The sequence below is a fragment of the Grampus griseus genome (assembly GCF_964374135.1).
Source record: "Grampus griseus genome assembly, chromosome: 9".
Lineage (NCBI taxonomy): Eukaryota > Metazoa > Chordata > Mammalia > Artiodactyla > Delphinidae > Grampus > Grampus griseus.
Window position 1 is genome coordinate 6,163,074 of NC_139003.1, and position 15,746 is coordinate 6,178,819.

General features: G+C 58.2%; 2 protein-coding genes across 4 annotated transcripts in view; one reads left to right on the forward strand and one right to left on the reverse strand.

Moving 5' to 3' along the window:
• Positions 1 to 10,003, reverse strand: part of AGAP3 (ArfGAP with GTPase domain, ankyrin repeat and PH domain 3) — a gene marked incomplete at its 5' end in the record, with an annotated part of 55,920 nt that extends 45,917 nt beyond the window's left edge. For all 3 annotated transcript variants that reach the window (XM_082662174.1, XM_082662173.1, XM_082662175.1), the window contains one exon: positions 9,679 to 10,003. In XM_082662174.1, the coding sequence (XP_082518300.1) occupies positions 9,679 to 10,003 (325 nt within the window). The remainder of the gene's footprint in view (positions 1 to 9,678) is intronic.
• Positions 10,004 to 13,026: 3,023 nt separating this feature from the next.
• TMUB1 (transmembrane and ubiquitin like domain containing 1) lies at positions 13,027 to 15,520 on the forward strand. The gene is made up of 3 exons (XM_082661554.1): positions 13,027 to 13,133; positions 14,017 to 14,435; positions 14,733 to 15,520. Exons 2-3 carry the CDS (start codon positions 14,047 to 14,049, stop codon positions 15,082 to 15,084), a joined length of 741 nt encoding a protein of 246 aa, XP_082517680.1. The 5' UTR covers positions 13,027 to 13,133; positions 14,017 to 14,046; the 3' UTR covers positions 15,085 to 15,520.
• The last annotated feature ends 226 nt before the right edge of the window (positions 15,521 to 15,746 follow it).

Below are 15,746 nucleotides of genomic sequence, written 5' to 3' on the forward strand. Positions count from 1 at the left end.
ACCAAGACGCTGACTAACAAGAGCCTGGACGTGATCCACGCTGGGGCCCGTGGGCAACCCATTCTCAACCAAGACGCTGACTAACAAGAGCCTGGACGTGATCCCCAACAGACACGCGCCCTCTCCTCCAGCTTCTTGCAAAAGAGCGGGGTCTGGGCTCACTCCCCACCTTCCGCCTTGAGCAAAACCGTGTGAACCTCGGTTCCAGAACTTGAGAACCCCTGGACGGGAACACGTTTCGGGGCCGAGCCCCCTCAGCAGTAGTTGTGCTTCCGGGTTTGAAGAAAATCCACGGCGACAAAAAACTACTGTGACTTCAGTAACCCTTCTAAATAGATTTATCTGCTACCCATCACCACGGCCTGAGCAGGTACTCAGGAGTGTTTGTTGAATGACTGAGTGAAAACGGCAGGATATACGTGAAAGGCACGTTACTTAAAAAATTTTAATATGATACTTTAGAAAGATGAATCCAAAAGGATATACTTCTGTATTCAATTTTTCCAACGAACAGGAATTCTTTTGTTACCTTATAGGCTAAAATTAGAGCTGTTTTTCCAACACCAGAGACACTGGCCACGCACGGCTCTTGAGCCCTTGAAATGCAGCCAGTCCAAATGGAGAGGCACTGAGCGGGTGAAACACAGTTTGAAGACTTAGTTGAGAAAAGAATGTAAGATGTCTCATTAAAAATTGTTATATTAATTAATTCATTTATTTATCTTATTTAATTTTTGGCTGTGTTGGGTCTTCGTTGCTGCGCGCAGGCTTTCTCTAGTTGCTGTGAGCGGGGGCCACTCTTCATTTGCAGTGCACAGGCTTCTCACTGCGGTGGCTTCTCTTGTTACGGAGCACGGGCTCTAGGCGCGCGGGCTTCGGTAGTTGTGGCTTGCGGGCTCCAGAGCACAGGCTCAGTAGTTGTGGCGCACGAGCTTAGTTGCTCCGCGGCATGTGGGATCTTCCCGGACCAGGGATCGAACCAGGCGGATTCTTAACCACTGCGCCACCAGGGAAGCCCCGTTATATTAATTTGTTAATTGTGCATTGAAATGATAATATTTCAGATACAATGGGTTAAATAAAACGCATTATTAAAGATAATTTTTTTTTGCTTTCTTAATATGGCTACTTGAAAATTTAAATTTACACATGACTCACATGTGTAATTGGTGCTGAATTAAGAGGAAATACTTTAATCGACGGGCAAGCAATCAGATGAAAGCAATGCTGGGTGCCTGTGTGACACACTCCTTGTGACCAGCTGTGGTCCAGGGTCTGCTGCAATCAGCTGGAACGTCAGACAAGTCCGGACCTGGCACCCCTCCTTGGGGCCTGCCAGGCTAAACCAACTTACCCCAAACTCTGCCCCGCCAGGTTCTCCCGTTCGCCCGCTCGGGTTCAGGGAGCAGGACTGGGGAGCCACCGCTGCAGGTGCCACGAGGGACACTCCCTCCCTGAGTCCTCTCCGCAGCCCTGCAAAGGCTGGAGCCCCTGTGAACACTTCCGAGGGGCCGGGGCTGGTCTAAAAGCTTTGCACGCGTTAATATACTTCACTGTCACACCTACACAATGAGACGGGTGCTTGTTAAACTCATATTAGCAACAAGGAAGCCAAGACACAGAAAGGTTACGGAACTCACCCAACAAGGAAGCCAAGACACAGAAAGCTTACACCACTACTAAGTGTTAGGAATGTACATCTAGGCAGCCTGGCTCCAGAGCCGGGTGTACCCACTACCCTGTACAGACTGTGACAGAGAAGGAATGACACCAGGCTCCATCCTACCACATCATCCAGCCCAAAACAGTCTAGAAGAGTCTAGAAGCAATAACCAGGACGAGTGGGGCTTCAGAGGGACTGAAAGCCACCAAATCATCACAGTGCTTCTTAGCAAAGGGCCTTCATCTAGGGTCTGTTTAACCAAAAAAGTTCTCTGGGCAGGGAAGTGCATCTGCCCCTCCCTGGAAGACACCACACACAGAGGAGACGCCAGGAGCTCCCACCAGGAGCAGAGCAGGAGCCCCGAGTGGGGTCCAGCTCTCCCGGCCTCCCAGCCCTGCCGCACACACAGACCCGCAGACACACACGGAGAGGCCATGACTGGGCTCGAATCCCACTCTACCAGCTTGGGCTCCAGGTTCGCAAGCCAGCAAAGCAACAAATTAAAAGGCAAAAGAGAAAGTGCTGTGGGCGGGTGCACCAACAGTGGCAAGGAGGGGTGCTGACAAACAAGAAAGAGAAAGAAAATACACACTATAAACAGGCACGACAACAGCAGAGGCACAGACATCCCTCTGGGACCATGTGCTGTGGGCTCACTCACCTTGGTGCCCAGGGCCCCGGGAGGGCCAGAGTGCCGCCAGAGAGATCAAGACCCCAGCTCCCCTCCAGCAATCGGCAGTGTATGCCTGATATATGTTTGCATATTAAAACTGTCCTACACAGGGGCTTCCCTGGCAGTCCAGTGGTCAAGACGCTGCGCTTCCACTGTAGGGGGTGTGGGTTCAACCCCTGGTGGGGGAAGTAAGATCCCACGTGCCGCAGAGCCAAAAAAAAACAAAAACAAAAACAAAACTATCTTACACATATTAAGAAAAAGAGTAACAAACCACGAGGAAGATGAATAAAGGATATGACGGGAATTCAACAAAATACAACAACCAAAAACATTATGTTTCATGTTGACTCTCACTAGTAATCAGATACACACAAGATAAAACAACAACAAAAATCATTTCTCTTCACCTTTCAAGTGGACAGGGTGGGCAGGGAAAAGGCAGTCTCTGCCCCAGGGAAACGGGAAGGGCCTTCCTGCAGGGCAGTGTGGCGCACAGAGAAAGTCCCCAAAAGGTCGTGCGTGCCCGATGGCCTCACTGTTTTCTCCCACTTGGGAATTTGTCCAAAGGAAATAATCAGACAAGTGTGAAAAGATCTAGGTACCAGGAGACTTGGATCAACTGCACGCAGCCCCTCAGCTCACCACGAGCACGCACTGGGCGCTCGCTCTGTACCAGGCACCGCTGTCGGCACCCACCGCGCCTAACTCCATCACACTGTCACTACCCCTCCTCCTTACCTGAGGAAACTCAGGAATAGAGGCGATGACCAGCTCCTGGAGGGCTCCCAGGCAGCGCGTGTCATATGCTGCGCACAAGAAGGCAGCCTCAGAACCTCCCACTGAATGGAGTCTGCCCTCCCTGGACCAGGGACCCAAGACTGAGATGGTCCAAATGCTCGAAGGCGGGGTCACAGAGAGCTGTGCAGATGAAACCAGAACTGGGTTCTAGGAGAACCGGCCGGGGGGATTGGGGGCGCCTTTATGACTTGCCCGAGTTCTCACAGCCAGTCGGCGGCAGAACAGGAATGAGAACCCAGGTATCCCAACTGCCCCGCAGGGAGCTGCCAGACGGGTGCATGAACGCAGATGCCTTTCTTGAAACTGAGACTCTGGTTCCCCTTCTCCCAGTGGAGTATTTCCCACAGAAGTCCCACTTTCGCTGTAAAACTCCAAGAGTGTCATCAATCATAGAGCAGTAGACAGTAGATATATATAGGAGAGAAAGCAGATGGGAAAGACACCCATCAGACAGACAGACAACAGCAGGTACCTTGGAGAGGGGTGGGGGGCACACACATTTCTTCGACTTCCTTTCCACATTTGAATGTGTTATAACCAGCATGCATAATTTTTGTCATTTAAACATATATTTAGGGGCTTCCCTGGTGGCGCAGTGGTTAAGAATCCACCGGCCAATGCAGGGGACACGGGTTCAAGCCCTGGTCCGGGAAGATCCCACATGCCGCCGAGCAACTAAGCCCGTGTGCCACAACTACTGAGCCTGCGCTCTAGAGCCCGCGAGCCACAACTACTGAAGTCCGTGCACCTAGAGCCTGTGCTCCATAAGAGAAGCCACCGCAATGAGAAGCCCGCGCACCACAACGAAGAGTAGCCCCCGCTCACCGCAACTAGAGAAAGCCCACGGCGCAGCAATGAAGACCCAACGTAGCCAAAAATTAATTAATTTTAAAAATAGTAAGTTATTAAAAAAAATAAAATAAACATATACTTAAATTTTTTAAATGTTCAAATATTTTGGAGTGTTTCTTGACCAAGCATCTTTCTCCTACGCACAACAGCCATGCTGCTCATAGAAGGGAGAGCCCCCCTCCAAGAGCCAGTTGGGGATTCAAGACACTCAGAAGAAAACCATGGCAGGAAAGAAGAGCTCGGGGTCACCCTTAAGTGATACTCTAAAAGCTTCCAAAAGTTCAACTCGAGGTCAAAACCTTGCCTGAGAGGCACCCAGAAGGGCTGACTGGGTGTCCAGCCTGGCCCAGCAAAGCTCAGTCGGCCCATCCATGTGAGGGGAGGAGCACGAGGCCTGGAGGTGGAAAACCAGGCAGAGTCCCCGGCTGTGCCGCTCCTGTGCGGCCTTGGGAAGTGACTCCGTCTCAGTCCTAGGAGATCTCATTTGCAAAATGGAGATGATACCTGCAAACCGGAGAAGACTGCAAAGGATTGCAGAGGCCTCGTGACCATCTCCAGCAGGCAGGTGAGGAATGTTAACTGGTGGAACACCGCGCAGCCCATGGTCCCCATCCTCAAAGCAGGAGATCCCGGTCCCCTCCCCTTCCCGCTTCCATAACCCTAGAGCTCAGCTCCATGCACCAAAATTAGCTGCCCCTCACCCCTGGCCTGCGTGGTGGAAGTTGGCTAGGCGTCAGGAGGAATGCTCTCTGGTTCAACTAATCTCGAGTTACCTGCATATTAAGAAGAGAATGGGGGCAAGCCAAAGGGACCTAAGTGGGTGTTCAGGAGATGCTGGGCGGAGACACAGGAGTTCTCAGGGCCCCGGGCCTGCCTCCCCCAAGCTAGGGCCTCCTTCCCCCTCCATTCCTGAGGTTCTGAGGCCAGAGGCCCGCTGACAGCTGCTAGGGAGGGCTCACAGTCAAATGTACGGCGTGGACACTAAGAGCTCATTAATCCACCTCTCCTGCCTGCTCTCCCCGTGGCCTTCTCCCTCTGATCCAGCCGGCACTGCACAGAGAGTAAGTTCTCAAATGCAACCGGCTCTCAAATACGACCTGCCGGTTGGCTTCTACTTCAACCCTCTCGTGACAGCCCATCTCCTGCAGGCTTAAGGGTCACCCTCGTATGGTCTTCCGGAACAAGGTGAGGTGTAAGTGAATTAATACAGGATAAAGCATTCAAAACTCCCGAACCAGGGTCCTCCCGCCTGTCCCCCGTGGACTCAACGCTCCAGGCACGCAGACCAGCCTGCTGCTCCTCGAACCCCGACCCTTGCCGCCTTTGCCAACCTGTTCCCTCTGCACGGAGCACCTCTCAGACCCTGCGCCTGGCACACATTCAGTTAAAGAAATAACTGGTAGAGGAAAGTTAGGGTATGTGCCAGCCACAGGGTGTTGACGAGCGAGGACCGTCTTATCTATACGGTGCCTTCCACCTGGCAGAGAGCTGGAGCGCAGTGAAGGAGGACTGAGTGGGGGGTGGGGAGGCTGCATCTCGAGGCTGCCCGAGTTCCCGCAGGCTTGGGGTCCTGACAAGGCTTCCCCAGTCTCTCATCTCCGCCCTGCTTTTCTTAAAACCCGGCCTTTATTCCTGCCACTCCCAATCCCCCCTCTGGCACCTCCTACACGCTGATCCATTCACCTCCAGGGTCTAGAGCGCTGGCTCAGCCCCCTCTCTCCCCTCCTGCTCTCCACTGCGCTAGATGCGACTGGACCACACAGTAGGCGCTAAATAAATGTATCTGGAACAAACGCAGCTTTCCCAGGCCACTGGCACCCACACTGATATCCTCTTTTTCAGAACTCCTAGAGCTCTTCTGTGCAAAGTCCTAAATAACCAGTCCCCCACCAGGCACTCATTCTCCAAACCAGCTAATTCCCAGAAGGGGCCGGGGAAGTTACAAATGCAGATCCCTGGGCCCCCATCCCGAACCCACGGGAGGGAGCCTCAGAAACGCAGACTTGAGCAAGTTCCACAGGCGAGAATTAGCAGCAGGTTGGGGGACGCCCACCCCGAGGAGCAGGCAGAAGGGAATCAGCTCAGGAGAGGGCTTCTCTGTCTCCAAAACGCACACCACTCTGCTCTCTGCATCAGAGCGCTGTTGCTGGGATCTAGTCACAGCACACAGACGAAACAGGGGACAAACTCTAGAGCCCTGGGCAGGCCTGCAGGGAAGCCTGCAGATGCTGAGGCTGCCCCCTCCGACTGCCCTGCCCACAGGTCCGGACCCCCTTCTCTCTTCAGCCTAATTTTGAACCAGACAGGAAAACCCGCACCTCTTTTTACCTGAGTCCTTTCAGAATGTTACCAAGCCCGGAGCCCACAGGGGCAGGCAGACGGTGCCTCTCCGAGGAATTTCACTGCTTAAAAACCCCTGGGGGAAAACCAAGGGCCAAAGGAACAAGTCACCCAGTTGACAAAGCCGGGTTCCTGCCGCAGCAGTAGCCTCCCGGGGCCACAGTCCGCTTCCAGGCCCTCCATGCGGGCCTCCCCTTGGGCAGACCTCCCCGGGCTCACATCGACTCAGGGACAAGCCTGCCTTTCCAGGCCACCTGCTGGGACCCCAAGGGCTGCTTCTCCCAACACCTCATCCTGGCTTCCGGCTCACTTGGCCCAGCACCCCTGCGTTCTGTATGCCCAGACTGTCCCCCATCTGGACCAAGGCCTGGTTCCTTCGTGTCCTCTTTCTAGGACACAGCCAGGACACCCGAGCAAGCCCCGGGAGCACCCCTCGCTGCAGGTCCCTCGCTCCTCTGAGCCTCGGTGTACCCACCAGGGAGGTGAGAGTGGCTCAAGGGCTCCGCACGCAGTAGGCTGTCTATGCCTCCGTCCCAGCTCCTGGTGACATTCCGCTCGTTCCTTAAGACCGTAGGGTGGACAGGTTTTCTCTTTCCTTGGACTTTGGTGGGAAAAGGAACTCCCTCCCTCCAGATCCTGTCCTGAAACACAGGAAAGCTCAAAGTTCCTCTGCTTCTTCCTGCCCTGGCCACGGGGTGAGAGGGGCTGACAGAAGCAGACAGAGAGAATACAGGAGGGCAAGGTGCCACCACGCTTCCTCAGTCCCAAATGCATCCCGACCGCATCTCCGCAGTCACCTTCAAAGCTCAAACGCACCCTTCACTAAAGTATTACTGAATGAGGCTTCTTACACACTAGGAAAATGTCATCCCTTTCCCCTAAGAGGCTCACCCCTAGTAAACATAGGATCAGCCTCCCAGGCGATGAATGTGTTTATGTAACAGTCTCGACCCAAGTCCGCTGGGCCCTGGCAGGGGCCTCGGTCAGGCTCAGAGAGTGAGCAGGGAAACGCCCGCCAGAGAAGCTGCTGCCCTCCCTCCACAGAGAGAGAAGGTGCCGACGCCGCTTTGCAGGACGGCGGCAATATGGTTTGGCAGATGGGGAGAGGAAGGATATACGGCAGAAATCGGAGAAGGAGTTTTCTGGGTTTTTTTTTTTTTTTTTGATGCCTGCCTACAGCAGAAAAGCTGGGGCGACAGGAGTGGGAAAGCAAGGGTGAGGTGGGTAATAAAGATGGGTTCCAAGAGAGAGGCTGGAAAAAAAAAGGGGAGAAGAAGAAAGAGGTGGGAGGTCTTGCCAAGAAAGAGCAGGGAAGTAGGGACCAGGAGAGCTGGGAACGGATGTGTGAGGAGCAGCTGGGCCCTGGTGACAGTGAAACACTGGGTCCCAGGATCCGCAATGGTGATACCAAGCTTCCAGGCTAAGCAGACGGAATGTGGGGTACTTCCAAACCGCAATGGGGAAGCTGGTCACGGGGGAGGGCTCTAAGGGGAAATTCCGCCTATCGTGTTGAATTCAAGATGGGGGTGAAAACCCAAGTATGTCCCAGGAACTCTGGCCTCCACATCACGGAAGATGCCGGGCCAGAGACCTCCTGAGCTCGGGGGGCGGGGGTACTGTTAAGGAAGCGGGAGTTAGACGTGGAATCCGGCCAATTCTCCCTCTCCCTGCTCTGGACGCCATCCCTCACCCCTCCTGGGGCTGTCCCACTCCCTCCAAAAGGGGCTGTGAGGGGTGGGGGAGGCATCTTGGTGCTGGTCAGGAACTTACTTCCTCTGGGGAAACAGGGAAGCTGCAGGGAATGGCATTTCTTCCCCCCACCCCCCACCCCTTCAGATCTAGGAGGAAATATTGGTCATCTCCTCTCTTTGGGGCCCCTGGCTCACACAAATGCCATCTCCTGGTCCCCAGCCACACCGATGATTCAGGCCATTTACTCAGATCCATGCTAACGAGTTTTTTTCTGTCACCTAATTAGTTCACAGTGAACTCAGCCTTCAGAGGAAAGAGATGCGATGCGAGAGAGCTGGGAAAAGGACAGAAAGAAGGCAGACGGGAATGCTACACGAAAAGAGCAGGACCCCAGCTCTAAACTGCGTTCCCCTACCCCCAAAAGACCAACTATGCCTTCCTCAGCCACGGGGACCTCTGAAAGCAGAAACGGGGTGTTCAGGTGAAGGACACCCCCAAGAGCCTCACACAATGAGAGAAAGATGGGAGTGCGGCCCTAACTCTGAGGTCCAAGTACTGGACAGGGCCCTGCCCACAACTCCAAGTCATCAGCAAAAGGCCTTGCCCTCTGCCTGCATTTCCGAACCCACCACCTGCTGGTGGGCGTCCCCCTGCAAATGGAGCCGGAGGAGGAAGCAGATGGCCCAGGGCCAGGCCCATCTGCCCCACATGCGTTCAAAGGTCACCACGCCGCTGGGGTGTCTGCCGGTGCTGCCCGTCCCCACCACACCCGGGGTCGTGGTACATCTGCCAGCAGCGTGCACCCACTTCCTCTGCCCCTCAGTAGCCGAAGTCCAGGGCCCGAGAGCCTAAAGAAAGGAGCGCTGGGCAGCTCAGTGGCCCGGGGTTCTAGTCCCCGACGCCTGGCGCTGTGTCCCTGGAGGTCGGTCAGCGCCCACCAGCCCCGAGCCCGCCTCTCGAGCGGCTCCCTGGAGAGCAGCGGCGGGTGCCCGGCGCGCGGGGGACCCAGCGAACGCGCCGCTGGCCCGGCCGGGGCTTCCCACGCGGCCCCGGCGCCCAAGCCCCGCGCCAGGCCTGGCCCGCGCCCGCCGGGCCGCGGCAGCGTGGAGGGTGTGCGTCGGGAGAGCGAGCCTCGGCGAGCGCCACCCTCCGGGACCCGCGGGCGCTGGGCCCGGGAATGCTGCCATCCACTAACGGGAGGCTCCGATCCACCGCTCCGCTGCGGGAAGGGCCGGGACAGCGGCTGAGACGCCTCTCCGGCAGCGGCCCCACCTCCCGGCCCGCCGAGGCCCTCCGCCGCGCCCACCCTACCCGGCCATGCCTGACCAGACCTGGCCTCTGGACCCCAGAACCTCTGTGGTTCCGAGCGCACCCGTCCCCGGAGCGACACCACCCTCACGCCCTGGAGCACTAAGATCAGAAAACCTGTCCCCTGGCACGGGACCTGCCCCCAGCCCCAAAGTGTTCCCGGACGAGAAATGGCGAAGCCTGGCCGCCGGCTATGCAGCGCCAGCGATCAGCAAACCGCGTAGCCCCGACCTCAGGCGCGCGAGGACCCCCAACGGGGAGAGCGTGGCCGGAACGGGCCAGCAAAGGCCCCGGCCGGCGCCGGAGAAGCCACCGCGCCCCAGCTCCCGCAGCCCCCGGCTCAGCTCACCCTCGATGGAAATGACGTGCTCCCGGATCTGGTTCTGCAGCGCCAGGTCCTCGATGCGCTCGATCAGGTCGTAGATGGCGTAGATATTGGGATGCACGGACTCGAAGCGCTGGATCTCGGCCCGGATGGCCGCCGAGTTGGAGAGCGCGAACTGCTGGGGAGGCCCGCCGGCCAGCTGCTGCGAGGGGCCGCCGCCGCCCCCGGCCCCCGGCCCTGCGCCGCCGAACTGCCCGCCGCCCCCCGCGCCGCCGCCGCCGCCGCCCCCCGGCGCCGCCAGGCTCGGCTGCTGCTGCGGGCTCTGCCCCCCGCCCGCCTGGAAGTTCATGGTTCCGGAGCCGCGGGGCCCGAGGCGGGCCCGGCCGGATCCCTGGGCGGCGCGGCGGCAGCGGCAGCGGCGGCGGGCGGGCGGGCGCGCGGGGCTGGCGGGGCCGGGACTAAGGAGCCGGCGGCGCGGGGCTAGTGCATGGGGCCGGGGGCCAGGGGCCGAGGCCGGGAGGCGCCGCCGCGCACGCTGTGGCCACCGCTGCCGGGCGCTTCCCGGCGCCGCGATCCCGCTGCCTGGGAGCAGCCTCCAGCGGCAACAACAACGGGACCGGGAGCGCGCGGCCCGGGCCCTCCCCCCGCGTCATGCGCACGCACCGCCGCCCCCGCCGGCTCCAGCACACGCAGCCCGAGCCCCCCTCCCCGCCGCCCCCGCCCCCGCCCCTCCTGCGCGCGGGCCCCAGCGCCCCCGCCCCTCGCTCTGCTCGCTGGCTCTGCAGCCTCCACCCCCGAGCCGCGCGCTCCAGCCCCGGCGGCCGGGCCCCTCCCACCCAGCTTCGGCCCTTCCGCCTCCTCTCCAGGCCCCACCTACACCCGCCGCGAGGGCCCCTCGCTTCGAGAGGACAGCTGCACTGCCCCCCTCCCGGCCCCGGCTGTCGCTTTCGCCTCCCTGCGCTGGTCTGGGTGGGGTGTCCGATCTCTGGGCAGCGCCCGCACAGTGCCCTGCGCCCGAGGGTACTGATGAACGCGGCTGATTGGCCGAGGAGGGTCGCCAGGCCAGGCCCAGTTGCGCCTCCCTTACATCGCCCTGCCTTCAGTGCGGCACAGGCTCCCCTGTCCCAGGGCCCTGAGGTCAACCCTAGAGACCACGCCGACCCAGGGTTCTCTCTCGGGCCCTGCCTGGACTCTCCATTGCCGGCTGCAGCAGCTAGGCTGGAAATCTGGATTCCCGGATTCTATTTCCAGTTCTTCCTGAGGAGAGCTTCATCTGCGGGGCCCTTGGAAATGACACTTTAAACAACAACGTCCCCACACTTATCTTCCAGCCTCTCCAAGAAGACACCCACTGCCGGACCGGGAGAGGACCAGTGAACACAGCTGGACCCCACTGAAAGGGGGAAGGAAGAAGAGAAAGGAATCAAATATTATGCCTTCTTTCCCACTCACCCCATTCAAGACACGCACCAGAGTCCACATGACTGTCTCAATTTTCTTTGTCCTCTCTCCCTTGTCTATACTGTGTTCCTGTCCACTCCTGGGGCCAGGGAGTTCCCTCAACGTCCTAGTTCCTCTGCATCCCCATTGCTAAAGCTGTATGCAGTTCTGCTAGCCACCCCCCCAACTTTTCTGAACCCCATAAGAGGGGGCATTTGCAGAGCACTGGTCCCAGCCAATCAGCCTGCCAGGGCTACACCCCGATGTCCTCTGGCACAGTCATCCTTTTTACATATCCTTCCACTTCCCAGGCCAAGCTGGGTCTTTTCCCAGCAAAAAGTTGCCCACCATTCAGCTACCTACACAACTCTACCCCAGTACCAACCCAGTCACCATTCCTAAGTTTCTTGTACCTTCCAAAGAAGCTGGTGCAAGCTAATCAACACCGGGGGCCTCCCAAACTCCTGAGGGATGTGGGTTCTACGTACCTGCTTGACCTTCAGAATGTCTTGCACCCTCTCTGGGCTTCATCTGCAAAATATAGTGGTTGGACAAATCACCTATCCTATGTTCTGTAAGTCTAAGAGCAATATCTAACATATCTTTTAGAAGCTTAGTTAGAATTGACATCAAGCAGTTGCACCAGGTACCTCCCAGTAGAGCTGTTGAGGGTAAAGAGTCCCTCAGAAATGTTGCCCCGGCAGCCAGCACATTCCTGTTTTAGCACTGGTGGGCTACTTGTCTCCTTTATTAGTATATGAGTGACAAGAGGGCAGGGATAGAGTCTGATTCACTGTACTCCCAGCATCTCACCCAGTGCCCAGCACATAGTATACATTTAAAAAATATTTCTAGAATAAATGAATAAATGGGAAGGAAGGAACTAGAAATAAGTTAGTTCTTTATATTATAAATCTAAACTGACTGTCCCAAGGCAACATTTGGAGTGCTTGCTCCCACAAGTAAGCATTTGCTATCAGAACACTAGGGTGCATTACTTTTAATCAAGACTGGTCTATACAGTCTAGGATGTAAGATCTCTGTGCCTCTCTGTGGCTATAGAAGCCCAGAGGGAGGGAAAACCCATGGAAATTAACTGGCCCGGGCCAGGCCGAGGCTCAACAACCCCTGTACAGCAATACTCTAGAAATACCTAATTTCTGAGGCCAGATTTGGGTGGAGGAAGTGTTCTAATACCAAGTGAACAAATATCTGCTGTGTGACAGATCCCCTACATAGTTTTCACACTTGTTTAATAAAACACCTAATTTTTTCCTTACAATTGTCTTATGAAGTATGTTTTAGGAACGAAGAAATTTAGGTTCAAAGAGATTCAATAACGCACACAAGGTCATGTAGTTGATAAGCACGGGATAAGGGATCAGCATTTGTGCCAGGTTCCAAAGTCCATGCTTCTTGCACAGTCTTACAGGGGCAAAGTGGAGGAGGGGACCAGGTAAATAAGGCAGCCCAAGCTGCGGTGGCCAGCCCTGAAGATGGATATCCTCAGCCAGCCTGGTGGGGCAGCCCAAGGCTACTGGGCTCTGGGCTGAAGAGTCAATTTGGAGGGTCCAGGATGCCTTCCGGCGTCCACTCTGACTTAAGAGTAGGCCGGGGTAGGGTCCACCTGAGCTCCCCAAAGGCTGCATCTCGAAACACCAGTGCTCTGACACCCTCCAGCTGACGAACTGACGTTAGTTTCTGGAGTGATACCTGCCCTGGCTGCCCGAGGGGTAGGGGGAGGATGCTGCTGCCGCCCAAAACCTCTGCGGACTGGAACAACCCCCAGACACGCCCCCACCAGCCCCTCAGCGATTTGCGGGCACCGAGACCGGGCAGCCGAGCCCGCACGTGGGTCCGCAGGGCGGAGGGCGGGGACTGCTCACCGCGCCGGACTACAAGACCCACAATACTCCGGGCTGCGGCGGCGGCGCAGCGGCAGCGGGGAAGGCGGGGGGGTGCCTTCAGGTGTCTGCGACCTCGCCACCTCCCGCCCGGAAGTGCCTGAGGGTCCGCTATGGGGCTGGCGGAGCCAGGCGGTGAGTCCCTGCGCCTTGACCGTACCCACCCCGCCGCCACCTCAGCTGGCCCCCGCTCGCCCCGCCCCGGGATCGCCCTCCCGCCACTCGGGGGTGGGTGTGGGGGGCGGGAAGATGGGAGGGGTGATAGAGGATCAGGGTGGGGAGGGCGAAGTCTCGGATTCCCGGCCGAGATCTGGGGTCCTGCAGCAGGCTGAGTTTGGAGAGGCTTCCAGAGGAGGCGCGGGGTCGGGCCGCCTCGGGGTGGGGTTTGAGTGCACCAGGAGCGGCCGAGTTGGGTGGGGGGTGGCAGCCCTCGGAGGTTCCAGTTTGCCAAAGGGCGCAATTTGACTTTTGGCGTGGGGAAGCCTTGGGAAGCGGTCCCGTGCCGCGGGTCGGGGTTTGGGTAAATGGTAACCGGGAGGTGTGTGTGTGGAGAGACCTTTTTCTTCCCCCTTGGAGAAACTTCAGCGACGGAAGAGTAGATAAGCTTGGGGTGAAATAGACGAAGGAGTAGATAAACTTTGGGATGACCTAGACGGGAAGAATAGGTAAGCTTTGGGGTGAAGTTTGGTGGAGGTTGAATTTAGGGGAGAGTCGCTTAGAAGGTCAAGGCCCTGACCTCGGAATAGGGTTTGGGTGAATTGGGCAGCTGGTTGAAGACCTGATCTCAGGTTACAAAAAATTAGGACTTGGGATTTGGTGATGGGAAGGGGTACGTGGGGCAAGTTTGGGGTAACTGGGTGTCAGAGCGGTCCGTGTCCCACGGTGGGGCTCGGGTATGTGGGCAGAGGTCTGAGGACTGTGGGAGAGTTGTGGTGGGGTGGGGTCAGGAGCGCCCCCGAAGTTCAGAGGGCTCCTGGCGGGTGAGCCAGGCCCTCATGGGTTCTTTGTGCCTCTCCAGCTCGGTAGCGCAGCGGGCAAGGCAGGTGCCATGGCCCTGATCGAAGGGGTGGGTGATGAGGTGACCATCCTTTTTGCGGTGCTTGCCTGCCTTCTGGTGCTGGCTCTCGCCTGGGTCTCAACACACACTGCCGAGGGCGCTGATCCACTGCCCCAGCCGTCAGGGACCCCAGCACCGACACAGCCCAGCGAAGCCATGGCGGTCACCGACAGCATCAGGGGGGAGGCCCCAGGAGCTGAGACCCCCAGCCTGAGACACAGAGGTCAGGCTGCACAGCCAGAACCTGGCGTGGGGCTCCCAGCAACACCGCCACCTCCAGACTCCCCCCAGGAGCCCCTAGTACTTCGGCTGAAATTCCTCAACGATTCAGAGCAGGTGGCCAGGGCCTGGCCCCATGACACCATTGGCTCCCTGAAAAGGTAAGCCGGGAAGAGAGGACAGGAATAAAGTGCTAAAGAGTGGGGTGGGAATGATCACAGACCTAGAAGGGCCACTGAGGATATCAGTATCTGAGACTTATCCCTCCGTTTATAGATGAGGGAACTGAGGCCCCCAAATCACACACCGTATTGTTCCCCTGAAGCAGGAGGGGCCCCCTTAGAGGCCCTGACTTGGGTGGTAGGTGGAGGACAGAGGTGAGGGTGGGAGAGTTATTCCAGGCAAGGGGCCAGGATTGCCTGAGACCTGCTCTATTACCCAGGTCGCTCTCTCCTCAGGACCCAATTTCCTGGCCGGGAACAGCACGTGCGACTCATCTACCAAGGGCAACTGTTAGGAGACGACACCCAGACCCTGGGCAGCCTTCACCTCCCTCCCAACTGTGTTCTCCACTGCCACGTGTCCACTCGGGTGGGTCCCTCACACCCACCGTGCCCACCGGGGTCAGAGCCAGGCCCCTCCGGGCTGGAAGTAGGCAGCCTGCTGCTGCCCCTGCTGCTTCTGCTGCTGCTGCTGCTCTGGTACTGCCAGATCCAGTACCGGCCCTTCTTTCCCCTGACCGCCACTCTGGGTCTGGCCGGCTTCACCCTGCTCCTCAGTCTCCTGGCCTTTGCCATGTACCGCCCGTAGTGCCTCCACGGGCCCTTGGCAGTGTTGCTGGCCCCTCCGGACCTTGCTCCCCACGACACGGTGGGAGTTGCTGTCTGCCCAGGCCTGCCTCTCGGACCTGCCTCTTCCCACTACCCTGGAGCCCAGCCCTGCGCCGCAGAGCACTCCGGGGGCCAGCGGAGGCCCCTCCCTGCGACCTCCACGGCTCTGGGCCGCCCCCCGGGGCAGCTGGCCCTCAGCGCCCACCAACAGTCGGCTCCTCCGGGTCAGACAGCTGCTGTCGCTGCCTGGGCCCTGGGCAGAGCCGGGCCACGCCCCTGGGCCCTTCTTAGTGTTCTGCCTGAGAATCCAGCCACCTCTAGTCCCTGACAGCTCCTTGGGCTGATTTAGGGACTCAAAGACTGAGGGGCCGGAGAAGGGGAGCTGGGAGGGGTGGAAGGGGTTCTCTGGAACATGTGCAGATTAAATAACTGTGAAGTTTTCACCCTTGGTGTATGTCTGCGTGTGCGGGCCCGGGGGCCGGGGAGCTCTTGCCCACTGGGAGACAAGGCATGAAGGGCGCCGACCGGGCACTTCGCTCTGCCCAACCTGCCCAGCCCGGCCGCTGACTCCCCGTCACCTTTTCATCCCAGCCTCAGCCCCCTAGCCCTTTGGCCCCGCCCCGGCCCCGCCCCATCGCCGCG